The sequence below is a fragment of the Nelumbo nucifera genome, chromosome 2 (assembly GCF_055504915.1).
Source record: "Nelumbo nucifera cultivar China Antique chromosome 2, China Antique-T2T, whole genome shotgun sequence".
Classification (NCBI taxonomy): Eukaryota; Viridiplantae; Streptophyta; class Magnoliopsida; order Proteales; family Nelumbonaceae; genus Nelumbo; species Nelumbo nucifera.
The window spans coordinates 62,443,814-62,458,612 of NC_142650.1; the positions used below are offsets into that span (position 1 = coordinate 62,443,814).

General features: G+C 37.7%; 2 protein-coding genes across 8 annotated transcripts; both read right to left on the reverse strand.

The window, feature by feature from the left end:
- Positions 1–800: 800 nt before the first annotated feature.
- Positions 801–11,117, reverse strand: LOC104607713 (SNF2 domain-containing protein CLASSY 1-like). Of its 7 annotated transcripts, XM_088899390.1 has the most exons (7): positions 9,863–10,505; positions 9,469–9,561; positions 9,300–9,327; positions 7,578–7,825; positions 5,160–6,656; positions 3,629–3,781; positions 801–3,213 (listed from the first exon to the last, which is right to left on the reverse strand). In XM_088899390.1, the coding sequence occupies exons 3-7, from the start codon at positions 9,310–9,312 to the stop codon at positions 1,276–1,278; spliced, it is 3,849 nt and encodes a 1,282-aa protein (XP_088755516.1). In that variant the 5' UTR covers positions 9,313–9,327; positions 9,469–9,561; positions 9,863–10,505; the 3' UTR covers positions 801–1,275. The 7 variants fall into 7 exon arrangements, with proteins under 7 accessions (XP_088755516.1, XP_088755513.1, XP_088755514.1 ...); XM_088899387.1 differs by lacking the exon at positions 9,300–9,327 and adding an exon at positions 10,993–11,117 and having other exon boundaries at positions 9,469–10,365; XM_088899388.1 differs by lacking the exon at positions 9,300–9,327.
- Positions 11,118–13,873: 2,756 nt separating this feature from the next.
- LOC148802265 (uncharacterized) lies at positions 13,874–14,799 on the reverse strand. The gene is made up of 3 exons (XM_088897856.1): positions 14,675–14,799; positions 14,485–14,594; positions 13,874–14,184 (listed from the first exon to the last, which is right to left on the reverse strand). The coding sequence occupies exons 1-3, from the start codon at positions 14,797–14,799 to the stop codon at positions 13,874–13,876; spliced, it is 546 nt and encodes a 181-aa protein (XP_088753982.1).

The window sequence follows — 14,799 nt, forward strand, 5'->3', positions numbered from 1 at the left end:
ATGGCTTCTCCCGGTTTCTCTGTAATTGGAAATGTTTTCAAGATGTCCATTTCACCTTCCACCTAAAATAAGGCCCTGAAGCTGGTTCATCCCCATAATGGGACGGGCTTAAGGGAATGGATTTCATGAATAACATTGTGAGTTATACACTTGAAGAAGGTATCTCAGTGATGTCTTTAGAAAGCCATCTCCACCGATTACGGTCTCTGTGTAAAGAGAGGTTCAATATTTGAAGTCTTAACCAACGATGGCTTACTGCTGACTTTAATTTAGACTTGATACATGGTACCGTACTCCAGGTGGTTTTGACTCCTAAACAGAAAATACTTCAAGTGGATCTATTCAGGTAGTGTCTTTATCGTCAAACATTATATGCAAGTATATTGGTCACTGAACTTCAGTTATGGAGTTGACATCTGCCCCCCACAGAAGGCACCCCAAAAGCGCCTCACATGCTTATCTCAGCGTGCAATGAGAAGTCATTGGGAGGCAAATGTGACTTTTCAGTTATGCATCATTTGATTTGTTTTAACCATCATTCTGAATTTCTGATTACTTTAGAATTTAGATATATTGTAAAATCCATGTATCACCCTTCACTTTTATGTGCGATGTCAATGTCAACTTTCACTTCAAGTGGCTTTTCATTCAGTCACACCATTAAGGGAGAATGAAGGTTGAGTCCAGGGTCAAAATTTATAGGCCTAAAATAGTATTGGGGTAGGTGTCAGATCGGAATTGATGTCAAGTGCATAGAATGTGAATTGTTGACATTTTGAATGTTTATAGCTCTGTGGAAATCAGAAATCTGCATCGAGTCTGTCGGTACTTTTCCATAACATTAACAACATAGTGAATACAATCATATTCAGTGTGCTTAGCACTGTTGGCTTAAATACTACTGTACTCATTTAACATTAAACGATAACCAACTCAATGGATGAAATGAGGTCTTTGGGTCAAATTGGTAGAGTGCTTGGGAAATGAAGAATGTTTATCTCAAGAGGATGGTGGTTCAAATCCACCAAGATCCTTCATTTTGCAGTCGATTAGAGTTCTCTTATCCACCAAAGTTTTCTAAGAGTTCAGTAATTTTCCTCCTTAACACTGATTTCCTTACATGGATAGACAACAAAAAGAAAAGTTATTTTACATATTTTCATAGTTGATGCTCCTTCATCTCCTACCTTCTTCATAAACGATTAAGTACAGGTGATCTGTACAAATATAGACCAAAAACAAAAAGATGGATTTCTTTGCAGAAGTCGGTGAAGCTCAAGTACTGCTGACAAATGCATTGAAAAGTTTCTCATGTTTTGTTATCTGGTGGAATAATTTGGCATCATCCTCCACTATTTGCCTCAGAACGTCATCATCAATGTTCTGGGTTTGTCTGCAAGAAGGATCCTCTACAAGGGCCCCATTGAAAATCATACTTGAGACCCACTCTTTATATATGGTTTTTCCATATTTCTCTTCTTCCCAAGTCCCTGATGCCAAGAGTTGATAAACATAAACTACGCGTTCCTGACCAGGCCTAAATGCCCTTGCAATAGCCTGCTTTGTCTTCGAAGGGTTCCACTCCGAATCCAACAAAACAACACGTGAAGCAGCAGTTAAACTAATTCCTTCGGCACAAGCTGTAATAGAAGCAAGGAGTAGCCTTGAGGCCCCACCTGGTTCTTCGAACTGATCCATCACTCTTGCACGTTCAAATAACTCTTGATCACCTTTAAGGACCAAAACCTGTTCACCTGCCTTCCACCCAAAAAACCTCTCAAATATCTCCACAAGAAAATTAATGGGTGCAATATTATGACAGAAAACCAAAACCTTCTCCCTCTTGCTACTGCACCCATGCACAAGGCTCACCACAAATCTCAACTTTGGACCTTTGTTCACGTCAACCCTATTTTCTGCAAGATTTTCTAGTTCCTCCGAACTTAAGTATTTACCTGCACCTGCTACAGTTTTTATCAACCAAGGGTGTATCGACCCCAGTGTGATCAATAGGTCCAGTTCTAGAGGATTTCCCCTGCATGAATCCTTGTAATCCTGTAGCTTAGATAGAATCTTTTGTTGTATGGATGTTGGTTTCAATGACAAAGTATAAGTTTGCAAATCAGGAAGCCCATCCAATTTCCCACCTTCATAGACATCAATAAACCCTTTTGTAATGCTCATCAACATATCAAGACCATGTTTCCTAACCTCTGCCACTCTTGAGTTGATTTTCTTTGCAATATTCTCTATGAACATGCTTCTTGCTTTGCTCTCTTCCAAAGAACTTACATTCTTCTTCCCTTTACGATTTTTAAATTTTGAATCAAACTCCTCTAATACCTCAGAAATAAAACTTGGTCTTGCCAAGCAGAGGGTGTTGAAGTATTCCACAAAATTATTCTGGAACAATGTCCCAGAAAGTAAAATTCTCAAGCCAGTGTTCACTCTCATCAATGATTTCCTTAATCTTGATCCGGTGTTTCTTGGGTTATGCCCTTCGTCAAGGATAAGAATTCCTGGACTTTCTCTTAAGATTCTACCCATGCATCTCCTGTATTCATGCTTTGAGTCTTCTCGGGTCAAGGAGAGAAATGAAGTGTAACCCATGAGAAGAATACTTGGATGTTCATGCCATTTTTGTATTTTCTCCAGGCAATCAATTGCATGCATCACCACCTGGTTAGCTCTACGACCACCAACAGATTCTCTGCATCGCTGACTACGGATCTCATTTATGTAGTTCCGCCGAACATGGATCTGGTGAACTGGAAATGATACATCCCACTTCTTAAACTCTTTACACCAGGTGTACAGAGTGGTCTTTGGAGCAAGGATCAAAGGCTTTTTTCCAGGGAACAACTTCAGATAGCTTTCAAGGAATGATATTATGAGCAGGGTTTTTCCAGCCCCTGGTGAATGAGAGATTATGCAACCACCTGTTCTTCTTAATGTGGGTTGCATATCTGCCGGTATTAAAGATCCTGCAATATTTCTCCACAGAAATTCAAATCCTTTCTTTTGGTGGAAATGTAATTTCATTTTGAGGTCTGGTATCAAGGCCCAGACATTATCATTCCTTTCTGAAAATGATATGTTCCTAGAAGAAACAGTAGTTTGGAAAAGATCCAGGTTGCCATGTTTGGTCAGTGTTGTCCCTGATTTGTCTCCATTGTGCAGCTCCTTGCTCGTGATCCAACCTGTTCTTTGCAACTACAAGAAATTTTGAAAAAGTAAACGAAAATTAAAACCACAATTTAATCAAAGATAAATATCAAGATATACACTGGTCACTATGTCTGCATGAGTACAATTGACAAGTTTTGGGAAGAGGCCACAGTTTGATGGCCCCAACAAGGAAACCCTTGCAACAGTTTACCAAAGCATATAATTCTAATACTAATTTTTGGAGTGCCATTTAAGATATTGCAACACTCAAGAAAAAAAATGCAGAGAAATAAATTGGCAATTTGCTAGAAGATCCATCGGATCTTGTTAGGCCCCATTCCATTTCCCTGCACGTACAACCAATAAAGATGTACTTTAAGGGATCACTGTAAGGGAACTTTGAATTATCAATTATAATAAGTAAAATACATTGGGATTTTTTATCACAAAGTTGACTTACAAAGGGAGGTGATATATCTCTTATTTCAGTGCTCACAAAGCCACACAATTGACATATAATCCCAATTTGTTCATCCATCTTATATTCATGTTGGCATGATTGTCCATCTCTGCTCAAGTTTGGAATCTCACTGGACAATCCAATATGTGAACCCTGGCATTTTTCAACCATAAAGTATCAGTTCATAAAAAAGAGTAGAAAGTATATTAAGACAAGTAAGGATCATATTCTCTGATCCTTCATGATATGAAGGTCTGGGAAACACCATCTGGTTTTGGGTTCTCTGCCAACATATCCAACTCACTATCTGCCTTCTTGTGCACTCAATAAAGGCTTTAACATTGCATACTAAACTAACATCTTGTTTTTAAAACCAAATCCTGTCCACGCCTTGGTTCTTCTTCATAGAAAAAATAAAAAATTAGCAGGCGTTTCATCAGGGATCAGGAAAACTAATGTACAGCTAAGCTAAGATAATTCAGCAAGGAAGGCATCACAATAAAATAATGAAAAATATGTAGAAAAGCGAATGCATATGTGCTTCTATGCATGAACACTGAAGCATCTTTATTTATTACTTTTTTATTGGAAATGGTAGATTTCATTCAATGATTAATTTAAGTACAACTGTCAAGCACCCAAAATAAGAGGTGCTGCAAAGGAGTCCACTATTATAATGCAGCCCAACAGAGTTCTTCCCTAGTAGTCCCTTCTTTGGATAAAGTGCCAGCTAAACTATTGTCTAACCTTCTAACCCATCGAAAGATTACACCAATCTCCCTTGTTAGACACCTGATTTTCTTCACAACCTGTCTGTAGGTCCAGATTCCCAAGTTATTTGCTTGCATCCACCCTATTACCAACATGGAGTCCCCCTCTTCAATCTGTTGGAGAAGGGCCAAAGCTTCAGTTCTTAGTGAATCTCCCACCTATTGGTTCAGAATATAAAGCCAAGTATCTTCTTTCTTCATCTCTTTAGACTCCTCCTATGCCCGATGGTCCTGGGTTACCAAGTGAACTACCATCAAATTTCAACTTAACCCTTTGCTGTGCTGATAGGGCCCAACTCTCATGAATTGCAGCTTTGAAGTTGGAACACACAAGTGCACTCCATCCCCTGATAATATCATCAATTGAGAACTCCCTCCTTGAACAAGTCAAGTGTTTTGTGTGCGTCTGTGTGTGCCTATGTACATGAGTTTATCTATGTGTGTGCATGAGAGAGAGAGAGAGAGAGAGTGAAACAGTTGCAAGACAAGGAGGAATCCTAATAATAAATCTAATAGCATTTGCAAGTTGAACTCCACATGGTTAAATAAATAACATGAAGAGTTAGCTAATCCTGTCAAACAAGTGGGGTCATTCTAAATATTGCTTTATAAAGATTGAATTAAATTTTATTTATAGAAGTAGCCACGAGGTGATAACAACAAAACAGCAGAAACATTAATGAATATATTTTTATCTTGCATCAACTAAATATCCAATAAGTCATGAATTCAGAAACTTGATAAGAATTAAGGCAGCATACCTGATTCTCTGCTAGAAAATGAAATGTTGCCATTGAAAGCTCCATTTCTTCCCACATAACTTTAAGCTCTGGCTCTTCTGCCTGATCAATTGTTATAGATGTCAAGTTACAGAACCACCTCTTGCTTGAAAGATTTACTGCTTGAATTGCTTCCCACTGATCAACAACAGGCAGGTGTTCCCTCTTGGTCTCAGATTCTATGTTCTTCATGCACCTTTCAATCATTTCTTTGTACTCACTGGTACTTAAGAATATTTTCCTCCTACTGGCTGCTTTACAAAACTTCTTCCCATGTGAGACCGTTGCCTTCCATCTATTTTCAACCTCCCTACGTCTCTTATCAGGTACATCATTTCGCTTTCTGCTATCATGCCTACTTACGATCTTAGATATCTCTTTTACATGATTAGCATGGGTTTTCTTACAAAGATGGTTCCTTTCATACAGCTCAGGTTCAATTTTGACAGTAACAGGCATAGGAATACCAGGGAAAGCACAGGGGATTGAAACATCATGGTTAGTTGATGAAGAATTTTCCCCTCCAGTTGTTCTCTCTGGCACTTTCTTGAAGCATGAAACACCTGTTGACAAGCCCTTGTTTTCTACAGGTCTTTTATATGCAGCAGCAGTTTTATGCTTCTGGTAATTCTCAACAAGTGGTTTCCCACTTTGCTTTCTATTAAACATGCCTGACTTGACCTCCCTTGTCATGTTTTTGGCCACCAGAAACTTCTGCTCAAAGTGGGAACATACTGAATGACTTTTACCAGCTTCACACGATATATTGGACAATATTTCTTCTTCTTTCAATCTGGTTTTTTTGCTTGTTTCTGCTTTAAATGAACAAGGCTTTGCCTTTGAAAAATCACAATGGCTGACAAAACGCTCAGGCTGCACATGTCTGCGTTTGGAACGCCGCAAATCCAGGAAATTGTAAAATGGAAAAGGCTTATCTTCTTTCATATCATGAACAAGATCCACATCCATAGGATCATTTAAAACAAATGTATTTACAGGAACCACAGGGGAAAAGTTCATATTACTGGGCTTCATAACTTCATTATCAATTTGGAAGTTTATGGTCTTTACATTGTTCAAGGAAGTTGGAGGACACATGTCATGATCACTATCAAGAAGTTGATAGACCATTTTATTTTGCACTGTTTTGACATCAAACCCAAGTCCTTTCCAAATGGACGCAACCAGTAGCCATGATATATCAGAAGAGAACTGACCGCGATGTAGTATAGCTCTATGCATGAAGGAGCAGTCTTCAGAGTATCTCCAACGATAGTAGACATCTTCTGAAGGTTTTCTCTGAAGTTTTTGTAAGATACCAATATTTTCAAGTTTTACTTCTCTGATTTCTTCCCCAAGTGTCATCTTTGCCATGCTGTGAGGTTCTTGGGCTCTATAGCATATTACATAAAACCGGCATGCACAACCAGAGTCATGGGGCTTCCTCTCAATTGAACTTATCTTAGCATCAACATGTTCCTGCATAAGAAAAATATTTGCTTTAAATTAAACATCATTCTAAGACCAACCCTCTGTTCAATGGGTTAATCATCTGGACCAATATTATGGCATCAAAACCATTATTGAAATCAAGCACATATAAAGAAAGATGTAAACCATGTTCCATATCCAAATAAAATTCACAAATGCACAGGTGAAAATAAAAATAAGAATTAATTAGTCATCATTGAACAATATAACACTCAGTTATGTTTATTAGCTATTTAGTTATGACAGATGACTGGTTGCAATATTTTGCCACTTCCCTACTTGTTGCTAGCACCGAATGACAATGTTAGTTTATTAGTTATATTTTAGTTAATCTTTAAATATCTTGATGCTACTAGAAAGAAATGTGATCATATAATTCATTGGTAATGTCTACAGCAACAATATCTCAAATACCAGCCAAAGATAGTGGAAAACAGTGCTAGAAACATGCACATCCAATTTAGTGCTTTATTTGACAAGGAGAGTTTGAAAGCTGAGAAATTAAAAAATCATTCGATTTCAATTTTCTTTGAGCAATCCAAAGTACCATAGGAAGGACTGAATCAATCTTATGATTTTTTAGTACATAACAAAATAAACAAGAAAACATGACCAGGAAGCACTACCATACAAACTGACACGGTAATGAAATTTCAAACAATAAGATTAACTAGACTAATCTAAATGTTAATATTTGGAAAAGGCAGATTGTAAAACTTGAAACCATTACTCTTGAGATATAGAAACAATTGGCTTCAGCAAACTATGGGATAAGTTTTGATATTACATACTGCAGAAAGCCTCTCCACAGCATTCATCCTCTGCTCACTAAGAATGTAGAACATGGAGTACATGTAAAATCATAAAGGTCAAACTATGCTGCATAAAAGTAATACGAGACAAACATACCAAGTGTATACCTCCTTCATCTGCAGCTTTATCAGAATGTGATGGAAGTATACATACATCTAGACCAGGCCTCAAGAAGCATGTGCAATCAGAAAGGCATGCTCTTCTAGATCGTATGCGAAGGTTACTGATAGAGATTGTATCTTCTATCTCATAAGCATGATTCTTAAAATGCATTGCTATACTTCCATCCCGGATTCTTAAATGCTCTACAGTCTTCCATGATCCGTGACAAAATGCTTCAAAAGCTGTAAGATCATACTATTTCAGCAATGACATTGATATATAATAATCCTGAACTAAAAATGATACTGATATACAACTTTTTCATGAACTGGATGTGTAGATAGGGTTTGGGGGAACTAAATCTTGGAAAGAGTAGAAGTTATTACTAAGAATCAAGGATTTTAAAACTGGACCGGACAGGGAACTGTTCTGGGGACCAGTTTCCAGATCGAATGGTCCGACCGTCTGGTCTGAACAGATGGCCCATTCTGATAAAAAAGAAAACAAAAAACAGCTAAAAACCATTGTCCGGGTCGACGGCGCCCAGGTCAGCAGTTCACTGACCAAATCAATGGTTTTTTGGCCAAAAAGCAGTTTTGGGGTGAAATGGAGGTGACCAATTCCTGGTTTTTTCGGTCTGACCATCTGGTCCGGTCCGGTTTTGAAAACACTGCTAAGAATTTACATTTGAAATTTGAAAACAAAAATAGATTTGAAAAAAGACATATTAAAATTGAGAATCGTCCCAGATTCAAACTGGTCTTCGACCATGTCAACTAATTGAGACCCTCAAGGTTTTCCTTGCAAATACCTTAATATATTAATCAAATGGTAAAATCCTGGGCTGACAAGCATCAGAACGCAAGTTTGAGTCAGAGAGCAGCCACTTTGTGCAATAAAATGCCAAAGATTTGGACCATATCTGGTCTACCCCTCCCAAGACCCCAGATAGCTGAAACCAATATTTGGTAATAGCCTTTTTAAGTCCAAGCAGTGAGTTCTTACTAGGTTATATCAAGCAGGGCACAGTCAGTGATTTAGGTTATGTTTGGCATGCTTTCAGAGAATTAATTTTGATAAATTTTGTGACTCTAATTATCATATTTAACGTTTTCTTATCAGTAAAATCACTTTTTAAGTTTGGATTAATAAAACTTGTTGGAGTCAATTCTTTTCTGGGCTCAAAAACTCACTCTAAGGTCCTATTTGCTTTTCGGTAAGTTACTTACCCGGGTAAATGCAGTTATCTGGGTAAGTTTTTCTTGGGAAACACTTACTAGTGCATTTATCCATGTTCTTTAATTTCTCATGTAAATAAGATAATGACCATTTTAGCCATAAAAATCCATTATTAAAAGGGGCATTTTTGTCCCATTCAAGTGTTGGCAACTTCTCCCTAGGTGAGAAAGTTATTTACCTGGCAAGTGATACCCAGGAAACTAAACTTTCCATGATCCTCACATAAATCTGAAAAAATAACATGGGATTCTTGGTAATGGGAACCAAAATCCCATTGACCAACTTCCCCCTCTCAAAATCCAAAAAAAGTACACCCCCTACATTTGATTCTTTGAAGCTGAAAATTTTAGTTTCAAAAGAAAAAAGAATAATTTTTTACTCAGAACTCATTCTTCTGCCAGAGTCAGGAAGATCAAGGTACTATTCAAACATGTTTGAATCATAAGTCCATGATAATCAAAGAAGTTTTGTGCTTACAACATGCATGCATCTATCAATCTGGGACCTGCATGTAGATGTAACCCAGCAAATTATCATTGTCAGGCAATGAAGACAGTATTAGAACTTAAAGCTACGAAACCAGAACCAGAGCCGCACATCATATAACAAATGAACTTCGTGATAGAGCTTGAGTTAAGATGCTTACGATATTCACCGATTGGATGCCAGGATTGATACAAACGCCTCTTCACCATGGCTGTGAGCAAGCAAGTGCGAGTCCTCCTCCCACAGATTGAAGCTGGGTAAACAGTAACTCTCAATTCATTAGCACAGAGGAACATAACATATAATGAAGCAGAAGCACCATTACTGAATAATCTAAGTTCACCACCCAGATGGTTGAAGTTAAATATTTCGCTAAAATCGCCTTTTTTTTTCTTTTTGAGTAGCAAAATGGAGTGTAATTTAAATAGTATCACCATAAAGAGCGTACGTTAGCAACACATAATGGGGCATGCATTCTAACTCCTCAGTCACCAAGAAAATAAATTTTTTCCCAAAAATAAAACAAAGGAAATGAGAAATCAGAAAACACAAACCAAATGCCAGTGGAAGGTATGACGAAGTTGTAGTGCCAGAGATAAGCACAGATGTGTTGATAAACGATAGAAAGAGACGAAATTAAGGGGACAGAGAAAGAAAACTGAAAAATGTAAGCAAATGCAGATGATGAATGGTTGAAGCAGAGACGCCTGAAACTGCTCTTTCGGTTTCAGATGAACGTCAGTCAGATGCCGGCGATCTTCCAGCTGGGAAACAGTTCCCGGTGCTGTTCTGTGCTGCTGTTGCTGTCTGTGGAGGAGAAATCAATTTCCCCTGGATTCTCGGATTTCATTTGATTTTCTTGCTCTACTTTTTGTTCATGCATGAAGTAAAAGGCGGGCCCGGAAAATGCTGTAGTAATCAATGTACGGATGGAAGTTTTCTGATGAATCTGATCACTGAATCCTTCCTGACGAGGTTGAAAGTTCCCCTTGTGGCTGTCGCACAGATTCTCCGTTCTCCTCTCCTTAGAACCGCTGGATTGAGACATGATCGAGATCTAGATGGCATGAGAAATTGAACATATCAACATAAGGTTCCAATGCAATGGTGTTTACATATGACTTATGGTTATTAGTGAGCAACGAAATACAGCCTATCAAAACTCATCCGTTTGACTGTTTTATCAGTGAACTTTGAAGAACTGACCGGCCGGTGTCCACGAAAAGTGTATAAGACCAAAAATGAAGCCGCGGGTGTTAAGCCAGGTTTGATGCTTGGGAGTGGTTATGTTAAAAATAAGTGATTATTCGGATAATCATTTGACGCCCAATTTTTTTAAGTTTTTATTTTAAAAAATAAACTGATAAGGGCAAATTTTGAGTCCTAATATCAATAAAAATATAATTTTTAAAATAAGATAATTTTGTATAAAATATATGAAGAAAGAACAAAAATACTGTTCATTTTCTTCCTCCTCCAAACTACTTTTGCCTTAGGTGCTTTGTGAGTGGGAGAGAGAGAAAAAGAAGATGATGAACACCTCTAACACAATCTGCCGCCCACAAACACTACTTTCGCTTTACAAATGTTACAAACAGGGCACATCTCCTGCGAATTGCTCGGGATAATGGAAAATTAATAAACAGGGGGTGTTCTTGTCTCTTTAAAAGTCTGAAGCACCAACCACGAAAAGTGTAGTTTCTTCCAAGTTCCAGTGCTGGATCCTAATGTCTCGTGAATTCGGCAATGGAAACCTTCGAGGAACGAGCAAATCACTCACTCTATAGCATAAATCTGAAGTAGATTCATGTGGGGAAAATGAATAACTGGTCTGGAACAAAATGAACCAAGGTAACTCGATCAGAACTCTTGGAATTCACATTTATAGACCGTCTTTGTGTGTAGATGAGAGAGGATGAGGACCCACACCACCAAGGGATCTAGAAATATTGTCATTCTTGATACTTGCCTCAATATAGGCAAACTTGATTTAAAACTACCCCTTTGGGTTAAGCCTCCAAATGAGTTTGTCTTCTTGATCACTCAAAGGAATAAAAATAGCCAGATCCTAATCAGAGGCTCCTTTCAAATTTTCCTCCAATGGTCTATTGTATCACTGACTCTAAGATCTCTATTACCAATTAGACTATTCTCTATTAACTCTTGGATGGGCTCCTCAGTGGCCCATCTATCAATCCAAAATCTGGTAGAGGAGTCATTACAAATGAGTCGACCCTTTCCTCTTTTAATTAATTCTCTTGTAGAAATAATGCCTTTCCACGCCCATGAGTGGCTTTTCTTTGGATTGATATCCCAAAAATCACTATTGCTTAGATATTTTTTGGTCACAACTTGCACCCATAAATTATCTCTCATTTAGGATTTTCCAACCTAATTTTGTCAAGCATGCCTTGTTGGTCCATTCTAAATTCTTGATACCAAGCCCACCCCAGTGTTTGGGAGTGCAAACATAGTTCCAATTGATAAGGTGAAGAAGATTTTTTTCCTTATTATTTGTCCATAGAAAATTCCTTTGCATTTTATCTATTCATCAAGGACACCCTTAGGAATTTTGACAACCCTCATCAAATATTTGGGAGTTATGCTAGTAGATGCTTTGATGAGGGTGACTTTGCCCGCAAGGGAGAGGGAGTTTTTTCCATCCAGCAAGTTTGTTACTAACTTTTTCATTTAGAGAACTAAAAGTCTCCATACAATATTTATTATTAAAGATAGGGGCTCCCAAGTAAATATTGTTTTTACTCCCTAGAAGAATCTTGCCAATTTAAGACAAAATCTTTTCAATTCTAGGGTGGATGTTCTTTGAAAACAAAATACTTGATTTTGTGAAATTAGGGGTTTGTCCAAATGCTTTAGCAAAATTATTAAATATATCCCTAATTTTGATACATGCCATGATGTTGGATTTTGCAAAAATAATGCAACCACTCGCAAATTGTAAAATTGGTATGGGTGGACCATATTTAGATGTTTTACAACCAATGTTACTACTCGTAGTGGAGGCTTCTTTAAGCAATTCTTAGTAAGAACTTCAACACACAATACAAAAGAAAAAAAAAAATCAAGGAGAGAGTGGGTCCTCTTGTCTGATTCCTTGAGATGGGATTATCTCCCTCGTAGGATTATTTTCCTAAGAAGGTCACTTATTTTGTTTGGAGGAGTGGTCAGAACCAAAAAGTGGAGGTTTGTTAAGGTAAAAATAAAAGGTAAATATATAAGTTAACATTTTATAATTGAATCTAACTTTTATGATTTGCACTAAATGCAAGAGAAGTATCTCCTTTATATAGTATCAACAATAGACTACAATCATTTGAAATATTTCTTTTTCACTTTGTACTAAAAATCAGTAAAAAGCATCAAACAATCAAATACCTTTAAAAAATATGCTCAGTCTATGATCATAAAAGTTTAGTAAAAAATTACATTTTATAATATTTTAAGAAGTTGGGAAAAGGTTGGGATTGATTTGGTTAGGGTTGAATGATTTTAGGTTGGGTTAGGGTCTGGATTAACTAGGTTGGGTTAAAGTTAGGGTTGGGGGAGGGGGGGGGGGGTGTTCAGAACCTCAAGTTCGATTAGGGTTGACCATAAGGTCCTCAACCCATTCTAACTATGCCCAAATTGCACACTAAGTTTTAAGAATATTAAAAGGGAGATAATAGGGTGCAATTCGAGTATCAAATTTGAAGAAATTACCATGGTGTTTGGGACCATTGCCCTTATTTGAAAGGACGACAAAAAATGCATTGGCATATGTTGTTTAGATCAAATGTTGCAAAGATCTGAAGACTAGGTTGGATCATGGAGTTCAATATAGGCAAGTGTGCAGAGAGGCTAATCAAGTGGTGGTTTGGATTGCAAAGGCTGCGAGTTCTTTCCCAATGGATCTTTATTTCTTAATCTTTGTAAGCTTCTTTTTGGATTTGGACCTCATTTGTTTGAGTGATTGTTGGAGACATGCTACCCGTGCCTTGTGTAGCACTTTCCAGTTCCATAAAAAAAGATCATTTTCTCAAAACATAGTAGACAAAAAGCATTTTGTCATTTAAAAAAAAACTATCCATCTTAGAAAATGTCATTTTTAGTGTTTTCCTTTTCACACATCATTTCTAGTATGATGGGATGTGGATCCATTTTATGAGAAAACACCAATGGAACCAAATAGCACCATAAAAAAGGGTAAATTACAAAGACCCCCTGTACTATGGGGTCTGTGACAAAGACCCCCTTGTCCTTTATTTTACAACAAAACCCCCCCTGTACTATGATCGTGAGACAAAGACCCCCTTCTTCAAATTTACCATATTTTTTAATCCCCATATTACCCTTATAATAAGGATATTTGGGAGAAAAACACTGTTCATCTTCTCCAACCTCAGGATACACGATCAACAGTGGTACATCAGATTCCTTAGCATTTCTCTCTGTCCTTCTCTCTCCTGATCTCTCTTCTTTCCCTTCCCTTTTCTCTTCTCCTTTATTAAGGCCCAGGCTGCTTTCAATAATAGCAGCCCAATTCCAGGAGCGTGAGCAAGACTTCTTCACAAAAGTTCTATCCCTCTTGCATTCATCCTTAGAACCACAAAATCCCCAGCTGTCACAGTGCCTTTAAACCACACAAGAAAATCAAATCCATCATCTGACAACGGGGTCAAATCTCTAACACGACTGGCAGTGACCTTATTCTCATCCAAGCCTGGGTGGTAAACAAAAGTAATACCAGGTTTCTTCACATAGGAAGAGAGGACAAATGTATCATGGTCGACAATGTAAACATTATTGGCTCGAGACTGTGCAGGATAGAAGGATAGAGAGTCGTTGATAATTTTGGATTTTATGGATTCCCCTGCTCCTACATCAATGTAGATTAAGTTGTTCATAGAAGAGATATCCATGAAACTCGATAAATAGGAAATATTTCTATAAGCTCCTACTGCATTTTCATCGGTGATAGGCTCTAAGCATTTCATGAAAGGCTTGTTGTTCGTAACAGAAAGGCATTCATCAAGGAGTTGGTAGTTTTTCTAGGAGTTGGCACCCTCAAATCTTTTCTTGAATACGAGTAGTGTAAAGGAATTGATTCTGCACACTTGGATGACATTGGGACTTTTCAGGAAGGAGGAAATGGGGGTAGCCGATTTTATAAGACCACCAGTATTAGAACTAGTGATATCCATGAGCACAGATCCAATGCCACCTGGTCTTAAAACACGTTCAATCTCGAGCACGAGAAGAGCAGGTACAGATACCCTATCAAGATCTCTGGAAAAACCAAAATCGAAAGAATTGTCCTTGAATCCAGCCCGTAATTAGTAAAACTTTTCCTCTTCAGAGAGAAAAACAAGTCTCTTTCGACACCAAGAGCAACCGGGAACCCTAATTTCCGTAGAGCAGAAACAGCCAAATCTGATCCTTCCCCAACACGGAGAGCTTTCACACCATATTTCAACAATTTCTTCCCAATCAT